Here is a 13,630-nt window from a genome sequence, read left to right as displayed (position 1 = left end):
TGCTAAAACATTGCTTCTCAAATATATGTCTCCAGTTAGTTGTAAAATCTCAGCAGCATCAGCAAAAATATCATAGTTTGTGATATCATGTGGTACAACATTCAGCATGTTACATCCTAAACAAGCTATTTCTGCAGAGGAATCAGCAGTGAGCCTCAGTCTCTGAAAAACTGTTTGTGAACTGGTATTGCCAGCTGCGGATGTTATCACTGATGCTTGGAAGTGGTGTGTAAAAGTACAACCATGATAGAGCAGACAGATTTGGGAATTTGTAATCACTCACAAGGCAGTGGTGTTTTATGCAGGCACTTAAAGAGCAAGCAATCTGATACAAAAAAACAAAACAAAAACCCAAACACTAGCCCAGGCTTCCTCAACCTTGGCCCTCCAGATGTTTTGGGACTATAATTCCCATCATCCCTGACCACTGGTCCTGCTAGCTAGGGATCATGGGAGTTGTAGGCCAAAAACATCTGGAGGGCCGAGGTTGAGGAAGCCTGCACTAGCCCCTGTCAGGCATCCCATTAGTGTACAAAATTGACATGAGAGCAGGAATGAGCCTGATACCCACTCTATCGCCATCCCCATTCAGAAGTTGGAGGGCGAATGTACGAAGGGCCCTCTTATACATTGTCCTCCTCCAGGTTCCAGATTGTGGATATCCTGTTCAAACTGTGGTGCCTAAGCATAGCTTGCAAGATTTGTTTTTGCATGGTGCAGAATTTGCATTTACCTTGCAACAGAATATTAACAGTTGGCACAGATTAAACACACACACACACAGTTGTGAGGACTATTCACAATGTCATCCAACTAGGATGAATGTATGGGGGAATGGGATTGTGCCCACTGGCCCCACTCGCCAGACATTTTCACCCAAACCTGAGAACAGACAAAGCCTATGCATTCTCATTGTATATGAACCTGTGAGTGCTCCAAAACAGCCTTTATCAAAGGTGTCATGGGCTCTGAAGACACGCAAACTCACAACAAAAGGGAGAAATGAGCTAAAAGAAAGGCACGTTTGGCAAACCTTCTCTATGATCAACTCCCATTCAGAAATCTATGTCCCCACTGTGGAAGGATGTGTGGATCCAGAATCGGTCTCCACAGTCACTTGTGGACTCATTGTTAAAACCGTGTTTACAGAAGACAATCTTACTCAGCTACAAGTGATTGCAAAAGAAGAAGAAAATAGGTGAAAGTGAGAAGTTCAGGGAAAAATCAAAGAGGTTTAATCTTCTGTATATGGAGGAACACCTGAAAGGTCCTCTAGACTCACCCTAATCCTTTTCAGTATCTTCTTTTACATTCTGCACAATTGTTTTCCCCCTTTATTTATCATTTTAAGATAATTACCTTACCCATCTGGCTGGGTTTCCCCAGCCATTCTTGAGATCCCTTGAGATCACATGGGTGGTTGAAGTGACCTGTTAATGCATGCCAATCCATATTTTTTTACTCTCAGCCAAGTAAGGAGTTAGACAGGGGAAGAAGTAGGTTAAAAGCAAAACAAAATGAGTTCCTAAACTGCTAGTATAAATATGCATGGAACTAGTGGAATATAGTGATCCTGGATTATTTAACAACAACCATTACTGTGGGGGTATGCACTCTCATTAAGTTGAGATCCTCTCCCTACAAAGGTGAAGAGAGAAATTCATTTCTCTTCAGTGATAAATAAATATTAATAAAACAAACGAAGCAGCTATGGCTTTAAGACAGGGGTGGGGAACCTGAAGTCCTTGGGCTTTGCATAATTTCAATAGCTCTCTGCAAGTGATTAGTTTCAACCTCTGACCAGAATAATTTGTCCTTTCCTTGACAGGCAAGAGTGGGAGGGAGCGAGACAAGGAAGGGAGAGAAGTGGCTGTTAGAAAGAAAATGGGGGAAGTGGCAGAGAAAGAGAAAGAGTGGACCTGCCCACTTCCAACTCTGGCCTCACCCGCTACTGGCTTTGGCCTTTTCTGTTGAGGGCCACATTGCCTTAGCAGAAAGGAGATGCTGCCCTCAACAGAAAATAATGCTTTCCCACTTAAGACAAATATGTAAAAACAAAACAATATCGTTAAATGGATGGAAAAGTTTTGGGCTAAGTTTAATCACATTAGTGACCGTTATGCTGACTCCTGAGGTTAAAATGACTGTGAAAGAGGGTTCCAGGTGGAGAAATCGAAGCTAGAAACAGAATTGTTAGAACCAAAGACCAAGGTACTATCTAGAATGTATAACTTGCTGTTAAAATGGAACACACAAGACGAAATGGTTAAATCGGCTATGATAAAATGGGCACAGGATATTGGGCATAACATTATGTTTGAGGACTGGGAAAGGTTGTGGACCACTGGGCTGAACTTCACCGCATGTAATGCTCTGAAGGAAAATGTAATGAAAATGATATATAGATGGTACATGACCCCAGTTAAACTTGCCAAAATATACCATTCGTCTGATAATAAATGTTGGAAATGTAAAGAAAATGAAGGAACATTCTTTCACCTCTGGTGGACATGCCCTAAGGTGAAGGTCTTCTGGGAAATGATATATAATGAGCTGAAAAAGGTATTTAAGTATACCTTCACTAAGAAACCAGAGGCCTTCCTTCTGGGTATTGTCGGCCAGAAGGTGTTAAAGAAGGACCGAACATTTTTTATGTATGCAACAACGGCAGCAAGGATACTCATCGCAAAAAACTGGAAAACTCAAGATCTACCCACACTGGAAGAGTGGCAGATGCAACTGATGGACTATATGCAACTGGCCGAGATGACTGGCAGAATCCGTGACCTGGGAGAAGAGAAGATGGAGGAAGACTGGGAGAAATTCAAGAAGTATCTACAAAAACATTGTAATTTGGTTGAATGTTAAGAAGGATGCTAGATTATAAAAAAATGGCCACCACTAAATTAGATTTGAAATTTGATGATAAGTGAGACTAAAGAAAATATAAAATTTTTTGGAAGAAGTGCTAGATTATATTTGAATGAGTGGACATGAGATTGTAAACAAGGTGATAATTTGTTTGGAAAAAACTTTTAACGATGTAAATGGGAGCGGGAGACGCGAGGGAGTCCAAAGAAGTGATGAAATTATGTCTGTGATAGAAGTAAGATTGTTTATTATTTGTGCATTTATATTTAAAAACTTTAATAAATATTTATTAAAAAAAAATAAAATGACTGTGAAAGAACATTCTGTTAGAATGATTTTGCTTATCGGTTCTTAAAAGTTCCTTCATAAAATTTGGAAAGAGGCACACAGGGATGGCTCTCCTAAATTTGTTGCAGCTGCCTATTGCCGCCTTCTAGATTTACAAGGCATTCTTACAAGAAAACGAATGTTTTAAAATAATAATAATAAAAACCCTTACTGTTTCTGAGACAAGATCACAAATGTTTCTTAGGACTCCTACTATGTCAAGTACAGGTGTGGAGAACACAGATAATTTGGCCTATTTTTCTTTTTCCACTTCACCATATCTTTTGAATAGAAACCAGTTTCTAGAGTACAAAGCTCACTTGATTTAAAACAAACTTAGAAGAAGAAAAATGGCTTCTAATTGGTTCTTTCTAGCTGTCCCTGTGGTTGTCCTAAACCTCATCTAGAGGACTGAGGTAATAGTTGGCTGTTACTTTTTAGGGTATAGACAAACAGCTGGTGTTCTCTACATGTTGTTGTGCTACAACTTCCAAGGACCCTGACTATTGGTGAAGCTGGCAAGGATTGAGAGAGAGAGAGAGCACCACATTGGCTATTCCTGGTGTAGTGTATAGGTAGTAGTAGCAATAATAATTTTATTATTTATATCCCAATATGTTGCTTCTTGTGGAGGCTCATCGGTGCTCACTGCAGCAAACTAGATTTGCATACTTCAGTGTGCCCTATGTAAGTCGAAGCAAACTGGTTTTGTTGTGTGGTGATGAAAGGAAGAGCTGAAAAAAGGGCATCCAGTGAGGGTATTCTGGGAAGTGATACATGACGAGAAAATTAGTTTTCTGGAAGTACATTTTATGTTGTGTGAAAAGCTCAAATATAATGCACAAAATAACATGTCAAGAAAATGGAATAAACTGCAGTATGAATGCAGCCCAAGTGAATGGTATGGTGACAATTAGCCAGATTTTCGGAGTAAATGAATTGTATGCATCTCTTTGAGGTTGCATGAATCATCTTTTCTAAATAATAAAATATGCACATGAAATAACTTTTTGAAAATGAGATTTATTCTAAGTCTCTCTCTCTCTCTGTGTGTGTGTGTATATATATACACACTCACTCACTCCTGTTTTGAATATGTTAAGCCTAGAAATGCCCTTAATGCTCATCTTTTTATCCCTCCAAACTTCAGCTATGATGTTATATTTGCTGGGGGACCTGAAGAGTTGTTAAAGAAGTTCCAGCAAGCTAATCACAAGGTAGTGTTTGCAGCAGATGGATTGATATGGCCTGATAAACGACTAGCAGACAAGTACCCTGTTGTTCGCAGTGGAAAACGGTACCTTAATGCAGGAGGTAGGTAGTTTCATAAAAACTGTTTGATTTATTTCACAATATTTATTTAATGCTTGATCATAATGAAACGTCAAAAACAGTTGACAAAACATCTTCTTTAGTGCTGATGGTGTTCCTTCTGCTTCTGGAGAGTCTGTGGCAGGTGGCCAGCCCAGAGTTCAGTTGGTAGAGCATGAGACTGCAGGTCATGAGTTTGAGTCCCACATTGGGCAAAAAGATTCCTGCATTGCAGGAAGTTGGACTAGATTATCCCCGTGGTCCCTTCCAGCTCTACAGCTCTGTGATTCTATATTCCAGATATCCACCCACTCTGAAAACTAGATGTTTTCTATTTATCCGGGGCAGGACTTATCTAGCAGCTAATGAACTCTGACATACTCTCACACTTTGATGCCATTCTTAAAGCTCTCCACGTCATGTTGGACTAGAACTCACATCACTCCTGACTCCATGGGACATGCTGGCTGGAGATTATGGGAGTTGGAGCCTAACATTACCTGGAAGACCACAGATTCCACACCACTTCTTCTTCTTCTTCTTTTTAATTTACTTATATTTTCAAATTTATATATTTCATTAATTTTATAATCATTTTAACATTTCAAAGTTTGACTTCCTTCCCTCTCTTTCTGCAGTTCCTTAAATTTATTTTTTAATATCTTCTGCATATCCAACTTCATTTAATTTGCTCATTTGATTATCTACTTTAAATAGATACTCTTATGAAACTACAGGTTATTACAATAATCCTGCCAATGTTTTTATCTGTTTGCAAATTATCTATAAATATTCAATAAACCATTTCCATTCTTTTATTAAAAGTTTGTTATCTTGATTTCTTATTCTTCCTGTAATTTTTGCCATTTCTGCATATTCCATACGTTTTTGTATGCATTCTTCCCTTTGGGACTTCTGCTTCTTTTCATTTTGGGGCAAGTAGCATTCTTGCCGCTGTAGTAGCATACATATAGTATGGTAGCATACATATATTTAGGTAGTTCTGTCTCTATAGTTCCCAAAAGGAAAGCTTCTGTTTTTTTTCCAAAGGTTATTTTGAACATCCTTTTCAATTCATTATATATCATTTCCCAGTATGATTTAATCTTACTACAAGACCATCACATATGATAAAAAGAACCTTCTTTCTCTTTACATTTCCAACACTTGTTCGATTTAGATTTATACATTTTTGTTACGTTACTCAGTGTTAGATACCCAATGTTATATCATTTTTATATCATTTACGTGCTGTAAATTTTATATCCATATTCCACAATTGTTCCCATGCTTCCATGTCTATATTATAACTGATATCTATTGCCCAGTGTATCATTGAGGATTTTACTTGCACAGAGATTCAGGGAAATTGTACTAAGACAAGTCTCTGGTCCTAAATGGATGGGAAAACTTTATCTAGTTTCATCTACTGAGACTTCCTGAAGTTAGATGTTCGGTGCAGGCAGCTCATTTTCAAGTGGAAACAGTGATGTCTTTATTTAGTTCAATCTATGGTCTCTTTCAGGATTTATTGGATATTCTCCAGCTGTAAACAGTATTGTGCAACAATGGAACCTCCAAGATAACGATGACGATCAGCTTTTTTATACAAAAATCTATATCGACCAATTAAAGAGGGTATGTTGAACCACTTTATGAATCATTTTTATGACTCCTGGAGTACATCAGCTTTGCACAAAATTGTGAAAAATGAGTGATGAACCAAGCTAAAATTCTGGCTATGTTTAGGTCACTTGAAAGAATGATTCTATCTTCTATAATTATCCTATATTAGTTCAAATGGCATCTACAAACAAGAGGGTTTGCATGCAGGGTTTTGGAAAATTTTGGAACCCCAAAATTTCGAGATTTTTCATTGGGAGGGAATTCTTTTTTCCAATGATGACTGTGCATGTTCAGTGGCCAGGTGGAATGCTGGCAGATTATGTGTGTGTGTGTGGGGGGGGTTTGCATATGGGAGTATTCTAGAAAAGGACCTGGTCAATAGGAACCTGGACAAGAACACCCCTCACTGTAACATTTTGTTGTAGGTTCGATGTGTTTAGTTTCATGCTGTCATCCGCCTAAATTAGAGGTAGTCTGCCTAAGGACTTTTGGACACCCAGGAAATAAACTCCTGCACAATTCCAGTATTACATGGGTGTTGTATTGATTTTAGTGGAGATTTTAGCAGATCTTTGGGTGAGAATTCTATTGCAGTGGTCCCTTTGAAGAACATGGTTTGCTGCTCATTCTCTTTTTTCAAAGCAAGGCACAAACAAGAAAGTCAATATGTATAGCAGCAACATCTGAAGTCACTCAAATTGTTCTGTATATATCCTGGTATATTTCCAAATTTTCTTTATTTCAAGCTGTTAATGTATTAGTGTCAATTGGCAGCTCTTCTCCTATACCGCTGACTCATCATTCTTTGAGAAGTCATGAACTTAATTTGCTTGGCTTACAAAACAGAAAGCAAGCCTTTGTTTGTAGGATGATAGAAACCGTTGGCTAAATGAATTGTATGTTCTTGACGAGGGACAGATCTGTATGACACGCTGAACTATAAAGATATATGAGGGATTGGGAAACATCTGGCATAAGAATTAAGGATATTAAAATGAATTGTCAGCGAAAACATCCAGTCATGTTTGCAGATAGTTTACATTTGTCAAGATGGTTAGAATTCTGTTTGTAGAGTGGTACCTCGGGTTACATACGCTTCAGGTTACAGACACCGTTAACCCAGAAATATTGCTTCAGGTTAAGAACTTTGCTTCAGGATGAGAACAGAAATTGTGCTCTGGCGGCATGGCAGCAGCAGGAAGCCCCATTAGCTAAAGTGGTGCTTCAGGTTAAGAACAGTTTCAGGTTAAGTACGGACCTCCAGAATGAATTAAGTACTTAACCCGAGGTACCACTGTACTGCCCTTGATTTTATAATGCCTCATTTAGCATATTTTATATACTTACATTTTAGGAACACATTAATATCACGTTGGATCACAAGTGCAACATTTTCCAGACTCTCAATGGAGCAGTTGGTATGTATTCTGAAGTGTCTATTGAGTGATGAAGGATATGCCTCTCAGATTTCTTTCTTGCCATTTCTGCATTACCTATTATATAATACAATACATCCAAGGGGCTTTCTGTACATTTATACTTCATATGGAAGTAACATCAAGTGGAGATTGGTTACAGGCCTCCTGGCTTATGTAGTCTTTCATTGGCTTCCCAGTGGGAGAACTGACTGACCAACTGGAAGATCATGTAGTTATTTGAACATTGGATCACTCCTCATCCCAGAAAAATAAAACCTAGAAAGATATCCCAGCTTTTTTCTCCCCACAATAGAAGTAGGCAAAGGAGAGGGAGAGAGGTGGCAGAAGAAAGTCTGCCTCCACTGTTTCCAGAACAGCCCTGAGGGGGAAAGATTGTATCTGGACAGGCCCTGACTTACAACAAGTGTTGGGAAATAGTCACCCAGTTCCTCTGAGGAAGCAGGAGGTCCCATTGTCATAAATATGATCTTGGGATAGGAATAATAATGATATTTAAAACAAACAAACAAAATATTGTGGTCCTTATTTGGCAACTGGAAATGTTCCTAGTGAACGTAGAAATTAACAGCCTGCGGATCGTAGGCTGAAATGACAGGAAATATGGAGATCTTTTTTTAAAAAAAAATGGATGCTCAGGGAAAGCGTGTTCTCCTTCATGGAGAGCACGTGTTGTGGTGGGGGCCGCCAGGACACTCCAAAGTTGGGGGGCGGGCTAATTGTTCGTTGGCCACTGATGCGATTGGGGCTTCCCTTGTTGTTGGGAAGAAGTTAATGTTGCCATTTGTTGATTGACAGCCAGAAATGCTAAAACTCCTTGCACGAGGCTAGGGCTTCCTCTTTTCGACCGTGCATTGGATTGCCCATCCCCCCCTCCCTAGAATTACAGTTGTTCGCTTTGATCTTGCTATGCCTGTCATGGGGTCGTCTGCTCTTGGGGCAGGGGCCTAGTAGGAATTTTGTCCATCTGGCTGATTGGCTGGGGCCATTTGGTTTTTGCCTACTGTGTAGCAAATCATCACAACTTGTAAGGTTGTGGTTAGGCACTGGTTTATGGTTTGGTTGGTTGAGGGGAAGTGGTTGAGTGCCTGCCCTTGGTAGGTTGAGTGCCTGCCCCTCTAATGCTGCTGCTGCAAGGGATTCCGTCAAAGGAATCGGGGGCTAGCTATTGCTTGTCCACTCTGTCAAGGGGGCTCGGGCCATAGCAATGAGCTCCTGGTTGCATTTGGGGTGAGGGCAGGTTGCCTGCTCCGCGCAACCCCCAAGTGTATTCCCCTATTCTGACTTTCGCATCGTGCGGAATGTCAGTCTGTCCCCCATGGTGGGGGCAGATAGTCACAACCAATGCCTAAGCAACCACTCACAAATTTGTATTTCAATTTCAATAAAGTTGTGGCCAAAATTATGCCAAAAATCTTAAACAAAAAATTCTGTGTGATGTGTGAGTTATTGGGGTGGCCCTGGGGACCTCGACACGCAAAGGCAAAGAATGCTGTGAGAGTCTTGTTTGGGTAAACTACAGATGATGTATCTTTAACTTCCTGGTGGGCTGCAGATGAAGTGCTCCTGAAATTTGAAGATGGAAGAGCCAGAGCGAGAAATTCACTGTATGACACTTTGCCAGTCACTCTCCATGGAAACGGCCCAACCAAAGTGAGTGACGGTGACTTTGTTTCAGCTAAGTTTTTTATTTATTTAATGATACTGGGATACTAGCAGCCTACTGAGGATTAGTTGACAGTGGCAGTAGGGTAGAATTATCACATTCTGTTTCACCCCTGGTTTCCACTCATTTAAGTTGAGTTAGCACGACAGCAGAGCCTTGTGGAACTGGCCTTTAATTGAAAGGTACAGAAACAAGATTTTATTATACTGCCAAATTAATTAGGGCTGTTTTTCCCCCCACCTCCCAATTGTAGCTTAATCTCAATTACTTTGGAAATTATATCCCTAATGGCTGGACCCGTGAAACTGGATGTGGTGCCTGTGATACAGATTTATTAGACTTCGCCACACTTGAGGTAAGTATCTGTTGCATGCAGCTGAATTCTTTCAATGCTGAGCTACATATTGATCGTCATGGCATTGTCTATCTCCTTGTGCACCTGGACTGTTGCTCCAGCTTCTCCCTCCTTGCTTTTATCAACCCTTCCCATCCTGCTACCACCTACCTTTCCCTCATCTTCACAGCTTTCTTCCAGGCCCTTCATGCCCATATTTAGTTTTGGTCTGAATCACTTAATGCTTCACAGTTTCCAGATGTTTATATAAAGTGTCTGGTACAGTGGTAGAAACATATTTTTTTTGTCTTTTTGGCACATGTTTGTGCAGGTTACAGTACATTCTTGGTCTTCATTGATTCAGATAATATACAAAATGTTTTTCCTGGCACTGACAGCTAGTCATGATTCAAAGTATCATTTTTGGGGGGAAATAGCTGACAAAGCTTTTTTGCACTCACTCAAAGAGAAACAACTTCTAGCTGACATTTCATAGACATCATCAAATCTTACACTACATATGCAACCGTCAGGATTCTTACTGGCTAATTGGATTGTTAAGCTTATTGGCTATGCATTTGCAGTCCACTGTAATTTCTGGCAGCAGTTCTTCCATCAGTGTCAGGGGTAAGATAACGCCTGAATGCCATCTGGGTCAGCTACATTGGCAGGCTACCATAGTCTTCAGGAAAAAAACCTGATCCCATAAGAACTTTAGAACTCCAGGAAACTATTTCCATTGTTCCAAATTCTCAGTGAGTTTTCCCACCCCATCCTTCACACTCTACCCCTTAGTTATTATATATTCTGATTACATCATTAATACACTTATATACAGCCTGAGAAGGGTCATAGCTCAGTGGTAGAATATCTGCTTGTTTTCAGGAATATGCTTATAGGAATGCAGCATAAAACTTACTAATTTCTCAGACAGCATTTTGCTCACTTATTTCAGGAGGAATTTCATGGATTCTTATTGTATCATTTCATTTCAGCTATTAGCATCTCAAAACAGCAATTAAAAGTGTATTCAGAGTTATAACTTGTGTAAAACTGGAGGTGATTTCCCAAGATATATAATATGGATCATTTGGGTTAAATGTAAGATTGTTCATACTGTTTTAAATTTTAAAGTAAAAGCTTTTCGTGGTTTTCTTTTATTTTTGTGCACTTTTTTTTTTAAAAGGAGATTCCAACAGTAACAATTGGTGTTTTCATTGAACAACCAACTCCTTTCCTGCCTAAGTTTCTAGACAGATTGTTGACTCTGGACTATGCAAAGGAAAAAATTACCCTCTTCATTCACAATAATGTAAGTACTTTAGGTGGTAATTGAACAGTTACATTTGTAAATTAGTTAATGAAGTTGGTCTAGTTATGTAGATTGACAACAAAGTTAAGTTCTTAAACATTTAAATGGATCTCTTATTACAGAACAATAATGTGTGTGTACATATATGTATACACATACATACATGTATGTACATGCACACATGTTCAGAATAAAATTTCATCAAAAGCATGTTAACATCTCCATTCTTCCTCAGTTCAGTACTGTTTATAAGACATGCAGCTATGCCACCATGACTTAAACTACTTGTTCTTTTGGTTTTTGAAAGTGGTGGAATTACACCATCTACCAATAAATATTAAATAGCTCCTCCAAATAATTTTTAAGGGCAGCTGTTAAAGCTCCTGTGTTTTGGCATCAATAAGTATAATCAGAGGGAGGAATGTTGGTGTGTGTTGGGGGTATAGCTCCTCACTTGTGAAATAGCATTTTATTTGGACTGCTCCTTGTGTGGCCTCTAGATGCTTTTCTCCAGTTTATTTTCCAGTATACCTTCAGATCTGAAAGTTTCCCTCTTTCTTTCTCTCTCTGCTGCCCCCTTCTTTTTATACCATGGATGGGGAACCAATGGCCCACAGGCCTAATTTCCCATGAGGCCATTTCCCATAAACCACGCCCACCTCTTCAACCCTTGATGTCCAATGGGAAGGAGGTAAAGGCACGACCTTCACTTTGAAGTCCATTTCTAAATGTTTTCAGTAGAAGACAAGGATCTTTGCCCAATGGGTTTAAAAGGTTCCTCATCTCTTGCTTATCCCTTCCATTTAACTTCACTGTCACCTATTCCTCATAGAAAGTATACACAGCTCAGGCCACTGCCTCTGAATACCAGTTGTTGGAGACTACAGGAGGGGAGAATGATCTTTTGTTCAGATCCTGCTAGCAGGTGCCCTCAGACATCTACTGAGAGAACAGGATGGCAGGCGAGATAGGCCACTGGCCTGATCCAACAGGTGTATTTTACATTTTTTGCTTATTTTGTCCGGATAAGTTTAGGGTAATCAATATTCAGAGGGGAGCAAGCAATGACTGGTGAGGCAGTTCACAATGCGATATCTGGTGGCAACTGCATGGCAATAGAGAGGGAGAAGAATTCTCTTAACTTTATAATTGCTGAGAAGTAGAGAAATGGGTTGCTGCAGCTGCACCATTCAAGTGTATGGCTGGATACTCATATCTGATGACTTCTGGCACCTGCACCCACCCTGGGGCAGTTTATCCACCCGGCAACAGCACACTTACCTAGGGTTGACCTCAGCAATGTCCACCACCACACCCTGATGAGCAGTTAGTTCTGTGGAATTGATGTTTGCGTGCTCCCACACCTAAAAAAAGGTTGGTCCAATGAAAGACCTTGCTTAGGTTACATCCCAATTTATTCATGAGCAAATAATGAATTATGGAGAACCGTTGCTATTCATTTTTACAAATGCAAACAATTCTATATATACTGAGGCTTGCAACTCAAATAGAGTCACAAAACTGAATACAAACAGTTTTATAAATTTATGCCTGGCACAATTTCACATATTTTTTATTGGCTAGCTAGTATGGATTTAGTGGTTCAGGGAAGGTACTGAAATAGTTTTACACCCCCCCCCAAAAAAACCCCCTAGATTTTAGAGCTTATCCAATGAAACTGAATTTTCACAAGCAATGGGTCCAGCCATTTATCACTTTTTAACTATTCTGATTGATGTGTAAAAAGATAAGATCTCTCTAGGAATAATAAATCCCAGTTAGGGAATATTTAATATGTAGTGTCACTCTATAGTATAGAAGGTAATGCCATGGGCAAAAGATCACAACCATATATTCTACATTAATTAACAAAAACTGGCTACAACCTTCCATTTCCACCCACCTTCTTTTAAGAATAAGAAAATCCAATATATTAACAGCTTAATGTTATGCATGTCTACTTAGATTTACTCCTATTGTGTTCAATGGGGCATACACCCAGGTTGAGCTGTTATAGGATTGTAGCCTAAGGAGTTAACACATCTGTAAAATAGCAGGAGTGACCTAAAATAGTAGTTGATCTTGGGCTTGTTTATTCTGCTGCTAAATTTCCAGTGTTATTTTTTACTGTGACGGTTCCTGCTGATTATCATAATATTTTTAGTAAGTGCTAACATCCAAGTTCAAAGTGGAACCTATTTGAGGCGAAATAATATTTAAAGAGGAACTCTGTAAAGGTGGACTGACTTTTTAGAATGATTGTTGCTCTTCTTATTTTTTCGCCATCATTATAAAAATGAGTAACTATATAAAACCACTTGTCAGAGATTTAGTTGTTGCAGCTAAAACAAAGTATTTTAAAATGTTATTTCCTCTAGCACCTTCTTTTTTCAGGTCTGGTATTTTCCTGTCGCTGGTCTGTGTGTTCTTCTGATTCTTTTTTTGCTTGCTAAACAAAATACCGTATTTCTTCATGTATAAGACTAGGTGTTTTTTTTTTTTAACCAAAAAGTTAGGTTTGAAATTGGGGCTTGTCTTATACATGGGTAGTGCTGAGGGGTGTTTTCTTAATTTGGGGTCCCCCAAAATAGGGGGCGTCTTATACACGGAAAAATACGGTATATCTTCCTCTCCTCTGGGTCTCTTTCTCTTACTATTCCTGATTTCTGGTGTCCCTGGTGGAAGCAAGCATGTGTATTGGGAGGGGAGGCATTCCTGCCTGGGGCTCCACCACCAATCTGTGTGCA

General features: G+C 39.4%; 1 protein-coding gene across 2 annotated transcripts in view; it reads left to right on the top strand.

Moving 5' to 3' along the window:
* Positions 1 to 13,630, top strand: part of PLOD2 (procollagen-lysine,2-oxoglutarate 5-dioxygenase 2) — a 65,389-nt gene that overhangs the window by 34,268 nt on the left and 17,491 nt on the right. For both annotated transcript variants that reach the window (XM_081862385.1, XM_081862384.1), the window contains exons 4-9: positions 4,349 to 4,512; positions 6,035 to 6,147; positions 7,490 to 7,553; positions 9,127 to 9,224; positions 9,491 to 9,592; positions 10,758 to 10,883. In XM_081862385.1, the coding sequence (XP_081718511.1) occupies positions 4,349 to 4,512; positions 6,035 to 6,147; positions 7,490 to 7,553; positions 9,127 to 9,224; positions 9,491 to 9,592; positions 10,758 to 10,883 (667 nt within the window). The remainder of the gene's footprint in view (positions 1 to 4,348; positions 4,513 to 6,034; positions 6,148 to 7,489; positions 7,554 to 9,126; positions 9,225 to 9,490; positions 9,593 to 10,757; positions 10,884 to 13,630) is intronic.

Source organism: Podarcis erhardii (genome assembly GCF_964252035.2).
Source record: "Podarcis erhardii genome assembly, chromosome: 5".
Taxonomy (NCBI): domain Eukaryota; kingdom Metazoa; phylum Chordata; class Lepidosauria; order Squamata; family Lacertidae; genus Podarcis; species Podarcis erhardii.
Note: the sequence above shows the minus strand (reverse complement) of the source record. Positions and strands in the feature narration are given on the sequence as shown.